Below are 15931 nucleotides of genomic sequence, written 5' to 3'. Positions count from 1 at the left end.
ATTTCTCCTGTGTGGGAGCCTCTGCTACAAGCTTTCCCCTTTCCAAGCTCTGGGAAAGGTGACATTGCACCTATGTTCTCAGGCCTGCATGTTTATTTATAGTTCATGTGGGAGGTGGGTCTTCCCTCCTCTCCTGTGGAGTTTTCCTCCCTCCGCCACTCTCACAAGCTTTCCTGCTCCTGGTTGCTGGGCGCGTGCCCCTGCTCCCACCAGAGCCTCTTTGGCCCGCCTGGCTTGTTTATTTACAGTCCCAGGAAGGATTCCCTTCCCCCAATCTTCGGCGCTCAGTGTGCCCCACCCTCTTTCCTGCGTGTCATATTTGTTCTCCTTGCTTATTACTCAGTTTCTCTTTTTTCCCCGGGTGGAGGTCAGTCTTTCCAGGGGGCTATGGTGCTCTAGCCCAGGCTTGTCTGTGGGAGTACTGTGGTACTGCAAAGGTCACCAGGTCTGCGTCTTCCCAAGCTGTCTGTGCGCTGGTGACTGGCGGCCCGGGGGCCCTCCTGGTTTCTCTGTTTAATGTGAAGTGGAGATTCTCTGCGCCAGTTGGAGGTGTGGAGGGGTCAAAGTTATGCCTCTTCTCAGAGATTATGCCTGCAAAGTGTGTCTCCAGCGTCTCTCCAAGATTTCACTATAGGAGGCTTGCTTTCTGCTTCCTCCCTCTAGCCACCATCTTGGAATCTCCCACCTCATCACATTAAAATAGCTATCATCAAAAACACCACCAACAGGTGTTGGCGAGGATGTGGGTTAAAAGGATCCTTCATACACTGATGGTGGGAATGCAAGCTTGTGCAACCACTCTGGAAAACAATATGGAGGCTTCTTAAAAAACTAACCACAGATCTGCCATATAATCCATCAATCCCACTCTGGTGATATACCCAAAGGAATGAGACACAGGTTACTCCACAGGCACCTACACACCCATGTTCACAACAGCCAACTTATGGAAGCAGTCAAGATGCCCCACTACTGATGAATGGACTAAGAGAATGTGATATTTATACACAATGGAGTTTTACTCATCCATGAAGAATCAAATCTTATTCTCAAGCAAATGGATGGAACTTGAGAACATCATCCTGAGCAAGGTTAGCCAGACTCGAAAGACCAAAAATTGTATGTTCTCCCTCACATGCAGACTTTAGATCTAGGCTAAAGGCAGTAATGTTCTTTGACTTGGGTCACACACTAAGGGGAGAGCACATACAGGAGGAATGGGGATAGGTAGAAAGCCCAAAACTTGAAAGTGCTAGATGTCCCCATTCAAGAGGAGATACTACACTAACCTTAAAGCAATAGAGGTCAATATGGGAAGGTGACCAGGAAGTAGTGAAGAGATCAGGTAGAGATGAATCAGTTTGGGTTGTAATACACTTGTGCATGGAAGCAATGCTAGGAATCTCTCTGTATAGCTATCCTTATCGCAACTCACAAAAACAGTTTGTCTTTCTTATTATTGCTAATGTTTTCTCTTCAACAAAATTGGACAAAAGGGTAGAACAGGTTCTGCCTGGAAGCAAGGAGCACTTGGGGGCAAAGGGAAGTGGAGGAAGGCAGGGGGGTGAAATGACTCAAACAAATGTATGCACATATGAATATATGAATAAAGAGAAAACAACACTCAGCCTCCAAGGAATCAACATTCCAGTGAAGATATGGGCACATGAATTAAACAGGGAAGTCTCAAAGGAAGAAGTACAAATGTCTAGTAAATACATGAAGAAGTGTTCAACTTCCCTGGTGATAAATGAGATGCAAATCAAAACTACACTTAGATTTCATCTCACCCTAGTTAGAATGATATTCAAGGGCAATAAAAACAAATGCTGGTGAAGATGTGGCAAAACAGGAACCTTTATACACTGTTGGCAGGAGTGCAAATTAGTACGACCACTGTGGATAGCAGTATGGAGATTCCTCAAAAAAAAAAAGCTAAAGACAGAACTGCCATATGACCCAGTGATATCGCTCCTGGGCATATACCCAATGGAACATTAAGTCAGGATGCAACAGAGACACCTGTACACCGATGTTCATCACAATATTATTCACAATAACCAAGCCATGGAAACAACCCAGGTGCCCTATAACAGATGAGTGGATCAAGAAATTGTGATACCAGCTTAGGCAGACACATCAGGATACAAGGCTGTTGGTTTTTAGACAAAACAGTAATCACATTCTCTATTATCTGTTAAATAAGAATTGGTCCAGGAAATATTGTGATCAAGATACCAGGATGCTCTGGAAACATAAAGCACTACAGAAATATATGGAAGACTTGAGTAAGGAGTACCAAGCACTTGGTCAGTGTTTGCAGGATAGCTCTGTGAAAGGAGACCAAAGGTCTTTAAAGCAGAGGCATGCTGAGTTGGCACCACTCACAGCCATTTACAAAGAAATTCAGGAGGCTGAACAATCAGTTGAAGAATTAGAATCAATGTGTAAAAGTCTAAGTAAACAAGATGATAAGCAGTTACAAGAACTTGCATTGGAAGAAAGGCAAATCATTGATCAAAAAATCAATACACTCTATGGTGAGCTTTTTCAGAATCTAGTGCCAAAGGAGAAATATGATGAAAATAATGTTATTTTAGAGGTGACATCTGGAAGAACTACTGGAGGTGTTATCTGCCAGCAACTTACCCGAGAAATATTTGACATGTACCAGAATTATTCATGTTATAAACACTGGAAATTTGAGCTGCTGAATTACACAGCAGCAGATTATGGTGGACTGAATCATGCAGCTGCCCGGATCTCTGGAGACAAGGTCTATAAGCATTTGAAGTATGAAGGTGGGGTTCACCGAGTTCAGTGGATCCCTGAGGTGGGCCTGTCCTCAAGAATGCAGGTAAGACACCTAAAAAACTAGCTAGCATTTGTTGCCCTTAATGCAGAGAAACTAAAGCAGATACCTTAAAGCAACTGAGGCCAATAGGAAAAGGGGAACAGGTACTAGAGAAAAGGTTAGATCAAAAAGAATTAACCTAGAAGGTAACACCCACGCACAGGAAATCAATGTGAGTCAATGCCCTGTATAGCTATCCTTATCTCAACCAGCAAAAACCCTTGTTCCTTCCTATTATTGCTTATACTCTCTCTACAACAAAATTAGAAATAAGGGCAAAATAGTTTCTGCTGGGTATTGGGGGGGGAGAGGGAGGGGGCGGAGTGGGTGGTAAGGGAGAGGGTGGGGGCAGGGGGGAGAAATGAACCAAGCCTTGTATGCACATATGAATAATAAAAGAAAAATGAAAAAAAAAAAAAGAATGCAGCGTATCCACACAAGAGCAATGTCAGTTATTGTCCTTCCTCAACCAGATGAGGTAGATGTGAAAGTGGACCCCAAGGATTTGCGAATAGATACATTTCGATCCAAAGGAGCAGGAGGACGGCATGTTAATACAACAGACAGTGCTGTCAGGCTTGTCCATATCCCCACAGGGCTGGTAGTAGAGTGTCAAGAGGAATGATCACAGCTGAAAAATAAAGAAATAGCTTTGCGTGCGTTGAAAGCTAGACTCTACCAACAGTTTATTGAGAAAGACAAGTGCCGACAACAAAGTGCTAGAAAATTGCAAGTGGGAACAAGAGCCCAGGCAGAGAGAATTCGGACTTATAATTTCACCCAGGATAGAGTCACTGACCACAGGATAGCATATGAAGTTCATGACATTAAGGAATTTTTATGTGGCGAGAGGTCCTTGGATCAGCTAATTCAGAGACTGCTTCAATCAGCAGATGAAGAAGCCATTGTAGAACTTTTGGATGAAAACCTTAGATCAGTAAAATAAGTGCTTTTTTATTATTATTATATAAATGGAATAGTTCAAACCCCAGTACTGCCACCCACCCCACCCCACCCCCCAACAAAAGGAATGGACTTCTATCAAGAAGTGGACTGAGGCACAGAAATCTTTATGAATAATCATAAAGTGATTCAGTTTTCACTGAATCAGAGTCACATTTCTTGGGCTGGAGGCATAGCTCAAGTGGTAGAGTGCCTGCCTCACAAGCGCGAAGCCCTGAGTTCAAATACATACTACCACCAAAAAAAGGATTTATTTTAAGTTTCATCCAACTCTCCAAGTAGAAAATAAGCTTATGATGTTGAAATCAGAACTAAAGAATTGAGAAATATTGTATAATTTAAGAAGGATCACTGTTCTTTTATCCCTTTTTTTTAATGACCTACAGACATTTTTCATTTACTACTTCAGGAAAATGTAAATTTCATAATATAAGATTTATGAAGGGCTGGGAATGTAGCTCAGTAGAACACTTTGCATATGCAAGGCCCTGAGTTCAATATCCAGGACTTCAAAAAAATAAAAACAAAATATTTATACTTATTTGTAATCTCCTTATATAAACAAAAAGTACTCTTAACCATGTCAAAGTTTAATCATGTCAAAGTTAGGACTTAGGTTGCTACTTTCAAGCAAAATAAAAATTTCGAAGAATCTAAAAAAAAGAAAAGAAATTGTGATATATTTACACAATGGAGTTTACTCAGCCATAAGGAATAATGCCGTGTGGTTTGAAGGTAAATGAATGCAATTGGAGAACATCATGTTAAGTGAAATAAGCCAAACTCAGAAAGACAAAGGCCACATGTTTTCTCTTATATGTAGAAAATAGATCCAAAAGATAAATATGCACAAAAATAAACATGATCTATACAAATTCATATGTAGAGCATGTTAGTAATAGTGGCAATACTCTATGTAACTCTGGGAAAAATAGAAAGAAAGTAAGAGAGAATGACAAAACACCAGTAGTATCATAAAACACAACATCTATGAAGGCAGAGCATATAAGAATATGTATTGAAAGCTGTTGAAAAGGGGGGTAGGACGTCAAGGTATGAGGGAGATTAATGGAAGGGGTTCAACAGACCAAACTAAACTATACCTACAATAGGGATACATAGAGAAACCTCTGTGAACATCAACTTACATATTAATAATGAAAGACAGGACCTTAAAATAGGTACAGTGTGTGGGCAGGTACAAGTGAGAATGGGAGTGAATGAAGGAGATTAAGGTGAGAGTATATGGTGAATGGACTTCATATATTTACACGAAATAGAACAAAGAAATATCTTGCAATTGCTTTAAGTTGGGGGATATGGTTTTGGGGGAAGAGAGAATGGGGGTGATCTAACCAATGTACAATATAAGCCCAATAAGAATTGTCACTTTGAATCTTCCCTGTACAATGAATATATCCTAATAAAAATTTTATAATAAAAAATTTTGTGGGGATTTGGTTTTCCTTTCTTGTCACCATTCTGTAAAGTTTAACACAGGTATAATCCTATTTAGTATACCATCATCTACTTAGCATAATGAGCAAACTACATTACTGTCCTCTTCAGCAAATTCCTAATGGCATTTTTCACCTCTGTGTTTCTCACTGTGTAAATTATAGGATTAAACATGGGAGTGAGGATTGCAAAAAACACAGTCACCCACTTATCCACAGGGTAGGTAGCCACAGGCCACATGTAGGTGAATATACAGGGAACAAAAAAGAAAACAACAACTGTGAAATGGGCGCCACATGTGGAGAGGGCTTTGCGCCATCCTTCAGATCTATGACATTTCAGGGAGTTCAGGACAACTGCATAGGAGACAAGTAACATGGAAAGAATGAGCAAGCACATGGCTCCACTGTTGGCTGCCACTACCATTCCAAGCCTGTAAGTGTCTCTGCAGGCAAGTTTCAACAATGGGAAGAGATCACACATGAAGTGGTCAATAACATTGGGACCACAGAAGGGTAGGTTGATCATGAAAAGAATTTGCACAGTAGCATGCAGGATCCCTCCAATCCAGGCTACCACCATGAGAAGGCGGCAGAGCCCCTGCCGCATAATTGTCATGTAGTGCAGGGGCTTGCAAATGGCCACATAGCGGTCATAGGCCATGACAATGAGGAGGATGATCTCTGAACCTCCCAGGAGGTGCTCCACAAAGAGCTGAGTCAGGCAGCCACCCAAAGAGAAAGTCCTCCTCTGGTAGAGCAAGTCAATGATCATTTTAGGGGTGGTGACACAAGTGTAGCAGCCATCTATGAATGACAAGTAAGTGAGAAAGAAGTACATGGGAGCTGACAACACAGGGCTGAGGGAGATGATAAGGACAATGAGCAGATTGGCCAGCACAGTAAATAGGAAAATGAGTAAGAAGACAAAGAAGAGTATTTTCTGCAAGTGTGGGTTCTGTGTGAGTCCCAAGAGAATAAATTCAGTCACATTGTTGGGAGGCATGTGGTGATCCATTCAGAAATTAACACATTATTGAGGCCTGAAATTCCTACAAAAAGGTAAAGAAAGAGATAATTAATCATGAATGGATGATACTCTGAATTTTACAGTATAGAAATATAGTATAGTCACTTTAACTGTGGAACATAATCTTGGCACTCACAATTGTTTTCTCTTTATCTATGTCTGTCTCATCAGATACCTGATACTGACTGTCACCTGTAAAATGTCATTAGCAGAATAGACATTGCATAACTAGAGAGACAATATTGGGATATCTCCATGAGATGCATATTCTCCTTCTGTTTCCAAGTCCTTGATTTTGCTAAGTCATTCCAGTGATCGATGCCTCTGAACCCTCCCTCTGTATCTGTGTACCTGCAAATTATAACTAGGAGATGTATTTTGTAAACTGTAAAGTTCTGTACAAAGGTTCAGGTTATTCTTTCTTATGTTTAAACTCACAACTTTAAGTTGTGAAAGAAAAGCATATCTACTGTAAATAAGCAGATCAGAAAAATTTCTAAATCTTTGGAGAAACACCCCACCCTCCCTGGCAATCTACCATAACACATAGGCTATTCATGTCTATTTCATCTCTGTGCTGAGTACAGAGTCTGGCACAATGTCTTCAGTGTCTGGCATCTTTTAGGTTATAAACAATGTGTGATGAATTACCACACTTCCTGCATTTCCATGTGGAAAATACTCCTGCTTCCCCAGTCAATGCACCAAAGAGTTCAAGTGCTCTCTTCCTCCCACTCATCATCAACACTATGTACTGTATGAGAAATGCAAACAGATTTTTGAAAGAGAAGATCCATTCCAATTTAATAGTTTTTGTCACATGTTGTAGGACATGAGAATATTAATTGCCTTTAATTGCTGAGTAGTTTGGCTTTCAAGATAATTAAATGTTGGCTAATTAATGTTTATTATTCAAAATTATGATCCATATATCAATTTAACATAATTTTATTCTGGAAATTTATCTTTTCAATACACTGGGATGCAAAAATACTCTTAGATAGGTATTTCAATTAATGAAGATCTACAAAGTAAAGGAACCTCCATTTTTAAGAGTTCAGAAATAGCAATTTAATGTACAGAACAGAAAGAGACTACTAGATAAAATAAAGTACTGTACTTACATATACATGCATACAAGCATCTATAGTTAGATATGTAGATAGATAATTTACTATATATAAGTATCCATTATGTGTTTGTTGGACAATTACCTTGTATATTAATGTATGTTTTTCCATATACAGTCCATAAAAATATGTCTGTAAAAAGCCTTTAGTAATTCATCTCTTGACCTTTGATTTCCACACAGCAGGGAGATGAATTATCACCTTTACCTTTACATATTCTCAAGTCTTCTCCCATAGCATGCATCATACATCACTCTTAATTAGAGGATAGTACATTATTAATAGAATGGAGAAACTTATCTTAAATTTAAGGTCATACATTTTTCAAAAATTGAAGAGAAAAATATAAATAAGGCAAAAATTATTTTCCTTTCAATGCAAAATGGATAAAGACCTTTATTTTATTATTTACCAAAGATGAAAATCTTATATAGATGTGAAAAGGAAGTGCAGCAACTTTGTTATACTCTCTTACTCTAATGTAATTCCTAAACAGATCTGAAAAGAGCATAGTGAGTATAAATTAAGACAATACCAGTGATTTGGAAATAACTATGAAGAAATGGAACTCATTTTGTCTTTTTTCTTAGACTATACAATCTTATTCCAAGACATCCTAAGACAAAGTATTTTACAGAAAGAATATTATATAAAAATATTTTCAACATAATTATTAAAGGATGAGAAAACTAGAAGCTATGTGGGATGACCACATGAGAGAAATGGGTAAGAAAAATATAGAACATATATTCCATAGTATGATATGTAGTTTTAAACAAAGATTTTTTAAATTTATGTGACATAGGAAATTCTTATGTTGTAATATTAAATGGGGAATTCTGGAATGCAAATTTTGATATATTGTATGAATACCCCTATATATTTTTACTTCTAAATTGGTGGAAATTATAATTGATTCTATGTTTATTAGTGCCTACATGCTGAAAAAGAGATTCAAACCTAGGTTGGTGGAGATGAGGGACAATTGTATGATTTGTATTGGTTTATATTAATTATACATCATATACGGATTCGCAATGACATTTCATATATGCATACATGTATTCTGATCATATTCAATCCTTCATTACTCCCACTTATCCCTTTACCACTTTCTTCTATCCCTTACACCTCATTAAATTATGATTATATGATGTTAAGGTACATTGAATCTTGATAAGATATCACTATATGATTTCCTTTTTTGAAAAAATCTCACCTATCCACTTGTCTGACATAACTTCATGGCCAGAGTCCCAAATAGTTGTTAGTTCATAAAGAAAGAAGTAAAGTTGTGAGCATAAAATGTTTACAAGCTCAGCCATTGTAAGTCTTTGTTGATTTATAAACACTGCCTTTGGATAATGCCTTTCTCTGGAGCTCTGCCCAAACTTGCCACATACCTAGTGCAGGAGAACTTTCTCGACTGTGGCTAATTAGGCCTTGGGGGAATTCCAATACTATTAGCAGATCTTGCTTACAACCCAATTACTTCACTGTACTTAACTAAACATGAGAGGAGAAACTTCATAGCATTTATCTTTAATTGTTAAGTCCATGCAAAGACAAATTACTATGCCCAGAGAAAGCAAAACAAAACAGTTGACTGCTAATGAATTTGGATATTTGAAGGCAAAAAGTATGCTTGTATAGAATCTGGATATTTTATATTGCATAAATCAACATTTAAGTAGGTAACTGTCAATCTTTTAAACTTTTTATTAAAGTATTTTATCTTGTGCCAACACAACCTTCATTATTACCACAATTTTAAAGTATTCTTTTGGAGTATACATTAAGTGACAGTTGTAGCCCATTTTATTATAGAAGCAGTTCACAGTAAGTTTACAATATGTCTCCAAAGGAGTTGTTTCTCATCCCAATGGGATTAACATGATAATGGTGAAAATAATTACATTCTTGAATTATATTCAGAGTTGTAAAATGCATTTTTATTCATAAGTTTAATATAACAATATCCCTATGGAATAGGAAAAAAATACCAATATTCCCGCTTTACAACAGAGAAAACTAAATCAAGAAGTCAGAATATCATCTACCAAGTGAATATAAAAGCCAAACCTTCTAAATCTTGGTCAAGGGTCCTTATTTTCAGATTATTGTTTTGAAACTTATGTGTCATGGCACTTCCATGCCGTCACCAATGTGAAACGTATTGGAATTATCTATTAAAAGAAGGACATACTGACATTTGAAATAATTTGCATTAAATATGGTATCAATCCTATATCAAACCTCATTCATCCAGGTTCAAATATGCTTTCTAAAATATGAGAAAAGAAAAATTATACTTAACTATGAATTGGCTTGAGAGAATGCAGTTGCTGTGAGTAGCAGGTGTCATGTTAAAAACATTGATGAATATTATAGAAACACATTATGTATGTGTACAAAAATAGCACAATGAAATTAATCAACAACTGTTTAAAAGGACGAGGGAGAAGGAAGGGTAGTTAAGAAATGCACTGGGCAAATTTGGTAAAGTACATTATATATATGGTATAAATATCACAATGAAGCCTTTGTATAATTAACCTCTGCTAATTAAAATTTGAAAATATAGAAAAGAAGAAGGAAGAAAACTGAGATCATCTGACTGAACTAAATTTGACTTAAATATTTTAGTGTCATGATAGTATTTGTGATGGCAGGTGATAAAAGTTTGAATGAAGATTCATAGCTACCTTATTTAACTTGCATCTGTGAAATTGTTGTAAATGCGTCTTTCAGCATGGGATGATGACATAAAGTCAGATAAGATATTGAGCATACTTAAAAAGTTTATCATGCTCAACCCAATAAAATACTAAAATTCATTATGGTGGTCCACTGACTATTCACAAAGCTTCTAATTAGCTAGAGTAAAGGTGGAGAGAGATGTTTGAAATTCTCACACCTGTCTACTTGAGTTCCCCTGAGGCTGAAGTAGCAAGAACTGGAAAAAGGACAAAGTTTATAGAATCAGTAATAGCTGTCCATGAAGTTCCAGAAATTTTCAAATGAAGAGTTCCTGGGACTAAAGGCAAAGTCTGTTTCCAGAATACAAGAACAAGGAGTGAGTGGACAAAAACACTGAGAAACACAGCAACAGAGATAGGTCAAACTGAAAGTGTAAGCCAGATTTTTAAAAAAAAGAAATGATATGTGGATTAGATCACATTGGCAAGAAATGAGCTGAGAGGTTAGCATGACATTTGACAACTTTGCTACCTAATACAACAGAATCCAAGTACCTGCAATCTACAATCACGTTGTGTTTGCTCAGTATTGTTACAACAGAGAGTCCACCAATTTCGTCAATAAAACATGTATTACCTATGAGATGGGAGCCTGGATCTTTATGTCAAAAAAGGAATCTATAAACATGGTGTTCATATTTTTTTACTGTAAAAACAATAAAAGACAGTTTAAAAGATCCAAAAGTTATTCACAACAAAGCCTTGCAAGTCAGGTATGTTGCTTTTAAGAACTATTTTCTTTGATTGACTGTGCAGTAATGATCCCTGTTTTCTTTCTAAATACCTTACAAACCATTTCCTAAAGCAATTGTCAAAGAGGATTCCATATTTAAGGCATTAAATATAAACCAACTTTTTAATAGTGAGATTGATTAATGGATACATTTTATTATATAGTTTGAAAAACTGTATTTAATTTCCACTGATAAATTTCAATCTAATAAATTGATACTTCATAAGGCAAATAATATTAAATATTCCAAACCATAATCAAAAAATAAGCTCTAAGGAATTCTATATGATAAAATATGGCATATGAAGTAGAGATATTTGGACTCAAATCTGCTGTACATTGGCAGTTATTAACTTATTTAACATTCAGATTCCCCTTTCATTGTAATGTAGAAGCACTTGATTTCAATTTTATAAAGTTTGTGGACCAGGTAAGGACACTTGAAAAATTTCACATAAGCTTAAATATAATTAATTTTTATAATCATCAGAAATTTGTACTCAACACAAGATACCCATTATAATTTTAAATCAAAGATATTGAGTGCATGCAAAGAGATTACTGACAAGTATCTTTCTTCTTATTTTCATTCCACTGTCTTAGACATCAGTAGGCATTACAGTAACAACAGCTGATATATTCAGGCACATTGTGCAACTCTGCAACTAGAAAAGAAACATTTTCATGTTTTAGTGGTTTTTCTCTCTGATACCATTTGAAATGTTTGAAAGGACATAAAATTTGGATACAAAAGAATGCAAATTGACTATTGGGTTTATTATTCTCCTTTGAACTTCATTTTTCCTTCACTTACAAAATAGAAAAAAATCATAATGCCCTCCTTGAAAGTGCTTTAGGATTCACATGAGAGGTGTGAGAAAGGATTCAAGTATAGAAATATCAAATTACCCATGGTTCTGTGATTAACTATGGATCAAAAATATTAAATGAAAACTTCAAATGTCAACCAGTCATAAATTTTAAACTGAATGCCATTTTTGTAGTATGAAGAAATCTGACATCATTCCACTCCATCCAGCTTGAGACAAGAATCATCCATTTGTCTAATATATCTACATTGTATAAACTACTTGCCCATTAGGTAGTACCTCTCTGGGTTATCTGTCATGGTATCATAGTGCTGTGTTCAAGTAACCTATATTTTAGTTAATAATGTCCCCAAAGAGCAAACTTTTATTATAATATATTTTTGTAATTATTTATTAGTTGTTAATTTCTTATTATGATTAGTTTATAAAATAGGTTTTATCCTAGATATATATGTATAGGAAAAATTTAATATATAGAGAGAGGTATATATTTTTTCATTTTCATCATATATATATCATATGCACAATATATATCACATATGTGATGAAAATGAAAATATATATGTATGATTTAGTAATATCCATGGTTCCAGGTATCACTGGAGGTTTCTTGGAATTTATCCACACTTGAATAGGGAAGTTTACTCTAATAAAATATAAAATTGCAAGGGTAATGTTAGAAACAAAACATTCATATTATGTCATTTATTACTTGGAACTTCATTCCTGTTTCATAATATTCTAATAGTATTTTTTACTTCTGCATTCTTCACAGTGTAGATAATTGGATTTAACATGGGAGTGACAATAGTATAAAACACAACTATGGCTCTATCCATGAGAGAGATGGCTACTTGTCATAGATATATAAAAATACAGGGCACAAAGAGCAAGACAACTGTGATGTGGGAGCCACATGTAGAAAGGGCTTTCCCCTCCCCCAGAGCTATGAGTCTTCAAGGAACACAGAATGACCCCATAAGATATCAACAACATTACAAAGTTTATCACAGGGATTACCCTGCCATTGGCAGCAACAAAGAGACCAAGAAGGAAAGTATCAGTGCAGGCAAGTTGTATCAGAGGAAAAATGTCACGTATGAAGTAATTGAGGATGTTGGGACCAAAGAATGGGAGCCAGAAAGCAGCTAGAATCTGCCCAAAAGAGTGGAGAAAACCCACTCCCAATACACCCCCACTAGGAGATAGCACATGTGATGATTCAACATGGTTACATAATGCAGAGGTCTACAGATGCCCACATAGTGGTCATAGGCCATGACCACAAGTAAGACAACTTCTGAACCACCTAAAAAATGTTCAACAAAAAGGTGTATCATGTAGTCATTAAATGAGAGAGTTATTGTTTCAGAAAGCAAGTCAGCCAGCATTTTAGGGATTATGGAAGAGGAATAGCATGCCTTTATCAAAGATAAAAAGGCCAAAAAGAAATACACTGGGGAATTCAAAGTCTGACTGCCCCATTATGGTAACCACAATGAGTAGGTTTTCTGTGATGGTGATAATGTAGGTGATAAGTAACAGTAAAAATAGAATTTTCTGCGTCTGTGGATTGTGTATCAGTCCCATTAGAATGAATTTAATCACATTCATTCTGTTGATTCAATGTTGATGTTGAATTCAGAAGTGGTGGATTAACCTGTAAAAGCAATATCATTAATAGCAAATGTGATAACTAGTATATTATGGGTTTTGAGATGAGCCAAATAAATTTTAATAATGCAACCTATTTTATTTCATGCAAAGTCGGAAGAAAAGAAACATGCTATTTTGTCATTTTATAAAAAAGATATTTGAATAAACATGTGCAGTTGTCTACTTTGACTTCTTATAAGGATGCTGAAGCCTGCCTTTACAACATCTTCGAACAAATTGTCACTAGATCTGTGTTTAAAAATCATAAAAATGCAGCAGGCATTGTAGCTCTCTACTGTAATCCCAGCTACACAGGATGCATAGAACGGGAGGATCCCAGTCTGAGGCCAGTCATGGGCAAAAATGTGTGTGATTCTATCTGGAAAATAACTAAAGACAAAATAGTTGGGGTCAGGGTTTAAATCGTAGAGTGCCTGCTTAGGAAGTATGTGGTCTTGAGTTCAATCCACTATGTTATCAGAAAGAATCATAAAAATCCACATATCCTTATTCTATATGTTATTTTATTATGAACTTTTCTTATTTACTATATTTGGTATTTGTATCTATTTTAAGTTAATATGCTATTAAAGAAGATTTTTATGAACTTCCCAACTCCACTTCCACCTGTACTTAGCTAATATGAGCTAAATAAATCAAATAAAAGTAAACTCTTGAACAAGTTATATCAATTCAGCCATTGTGTGTGTGTGTGTGTGTGTGTGTGTGTGTGTGTGTGTGTGTGTGTCTGTACAGGGGAAGAGCTACCTAAATGGAATATACTTTCAAAATTTGTTTAATAATCTCATTTCAAAATATTTCCTGATTATTTAGCATGTGTCTGCCATGCTAGAAAGTAGAGATATAGTACAGACTACACAGACAGTCATTTTCATTCTTTCTCTCTAAAAATGACCTGCTTTAAGTCTACTGAAAGTATATTCCCTTCTTAACAAACTTTACTACCACTTTCACTTAAAAAATTATAGATCCTCAATTTTTGTGTCCTAGCAGAGGGAGACCATGGCAAATATGAAAAAAAATATATAGATAATGCCAGTTTATAGTACCTGTTATGAGACCAATAAATCAGGGTAAACAAAGCATGGAGTCTGAGGGCAAGGATCATTCATTTTCCTTAAGGTAGCCCAAAAGACTTCACTGAGAGGAAACACCTAATAACCAAACTGGAATATAGCAAATAAGGAGCCAAGAAGATATATAAAAGAAGGCTCCAGATAGAAATATTTGCAAAAGAATATCTGGGAGAAGGCAGCATGTTAGTACAAGTGATCTAAGGGGTCTGATAGCTAAGGTGGAGTGATCAAGGATAGTAGATGGAAGATCTTTCAGAGCTTTGTAGACCATTGTAAGGGGTGTGAATTTATTTTAAATGAATCGTGAATGTACTGGAAGGTATTGCACACCACAGTGGCTTGATCTGACTTAATTGTCAGATGAGTCATTCTGGCTACTGTATCAAGAATAAGCTATAGAGGAGCAGGAGAAGGAGCAAGACTAATTTGGATTTCATTGTGACAATTCAGCTGAAAGGCGATCATGACTTAGACTAAGATAGAAGTAGAAATAGATCTATTGTAAAGGTAAATCCAATAGAATTTGATTCACATGGAATATAAAAAGTGATAAGACAACAATTACTTCCTTTTTGTTCATAACACCTGAAAAAAGGATTTCTACTTACTAAGACAAATTTATGTGTAAAGGACACAAGCACAGTCAACATTAGCTTGACTAAGATTATCAAGTGCCAGACACATTTAACCCTTATATCAACAATGAGTTTGACATTATTCTTACTCCTCTTTAACAAATGAAATAAGTAAGGCTTAGAGTCTGTAATGAAGCTGTTCAGTGCTACTTAGTAGTTTGCAATCTTAGCTTTATGATGAAATAAATAGCAAAAATAATTATTGTAGAAAGTGCATTTAACCTGTAAACTCTTGAATATTTTTGGTAATTTGAAGATAGTTTGCTTGAGGTTCAACTGTGAGAATGAAGGAAAGACTAGCTCACTAACTTTAAACTTACTAGGTTAGCAGATGAAAATATCAGCTATTTCATTTTTATTGAAAAATTTAAAAGAGTGGGATATCATTACTTATTAGGTAAATGGATGACATGTAAACATGACTGGTAAAATCATAGTGTCCTTTCTACTAGGCTGCATCTATGCTTGTTACCCAGAAGCAACAAATTATTTAAAAGAATACCATGCTTATCTATCATTTATCTGCATGTTTTTAGTCACCAAAATGAATTTTTTCTTCTTTACAAAGAGACTGTGAATTATTTAATACACATATTCACACACAGGTCAGATTTATTGTATAATTTTCACATGAGGCAGAATCAGACAGTGGTCACCAAACATCATTACATTTTTAACGTGAACATCAAATATTATTTTCTGATATGAAGAAACATATTTACTTAGAAAGGTTGTTATTCACTAAAACCCTTTCCCAATAAACATTTCTTTTGATTTTACTACTCAG

The 15931-nt window shown here is 35.8% G+C and overlaps 2 protein-coding genes and 1 pseudogene across 2 annotated transcripts; 1 reads left to right on the top strand and 2 right to left on the bottom strand.

Annotated features, from left to right (window-relative positions):
- The first annotated feature begins 740 nt into the window (after positions 1 to 740).
- On the top strand, positions 741 to 3812 carry LOC109678881 (peptide chain release factor 1, mitochondrial). Its single transcript, XM_074045205.1, is given in 3 exon segments — positions 741 to 773; positions 2126 to 2857; positions 3282 to 3812. Coding segments are annotated over 3 exon segments (1284 nt in total). The 3' UTR covers positions 3801 to 3812.
- Positions 3813 to 5365: 1553 nt separating this feature from the next.
- On the bottom strand, positions 5366 to 6292 carry LOC109678876 (olfactory receptor 4C3D-like). Its single transcript, XM_020154282.2, has one exon. It carries the CDS (start codon positions 6290 to 6292, stop codon positions 5366 to 5368), a length of 927 nt encoding a protein of 308 aa, XP_020009871.2.
- A 6195-nt stretch (positions 6293 to 12487) lies between these two features.
- On the bottom strand, positions 12488 to 13370 carry LOC109678875 (olfactory receptor 4C46-like; annotated as a pseudogene).
- Positions 13371 to 15931: the final 2561 nt, after the last annotated feature.

Source organism: Castor canadensis, chromosome 1, assembly GCF_047511655.1.
Source record: "Castor canadensis chromosome 1, mCasCan1.hap1v2, whole genome shotgun sequence".
Classification (NCBI taxonomy): Eukaryota; Metazoa; Chordata; class Mammalia; order Rodentia; family Castoridae; genus Castor; species Castor canadensis.
This window is presented reverse-complemented; position numbering and strand designations above follow the sequence as displayed.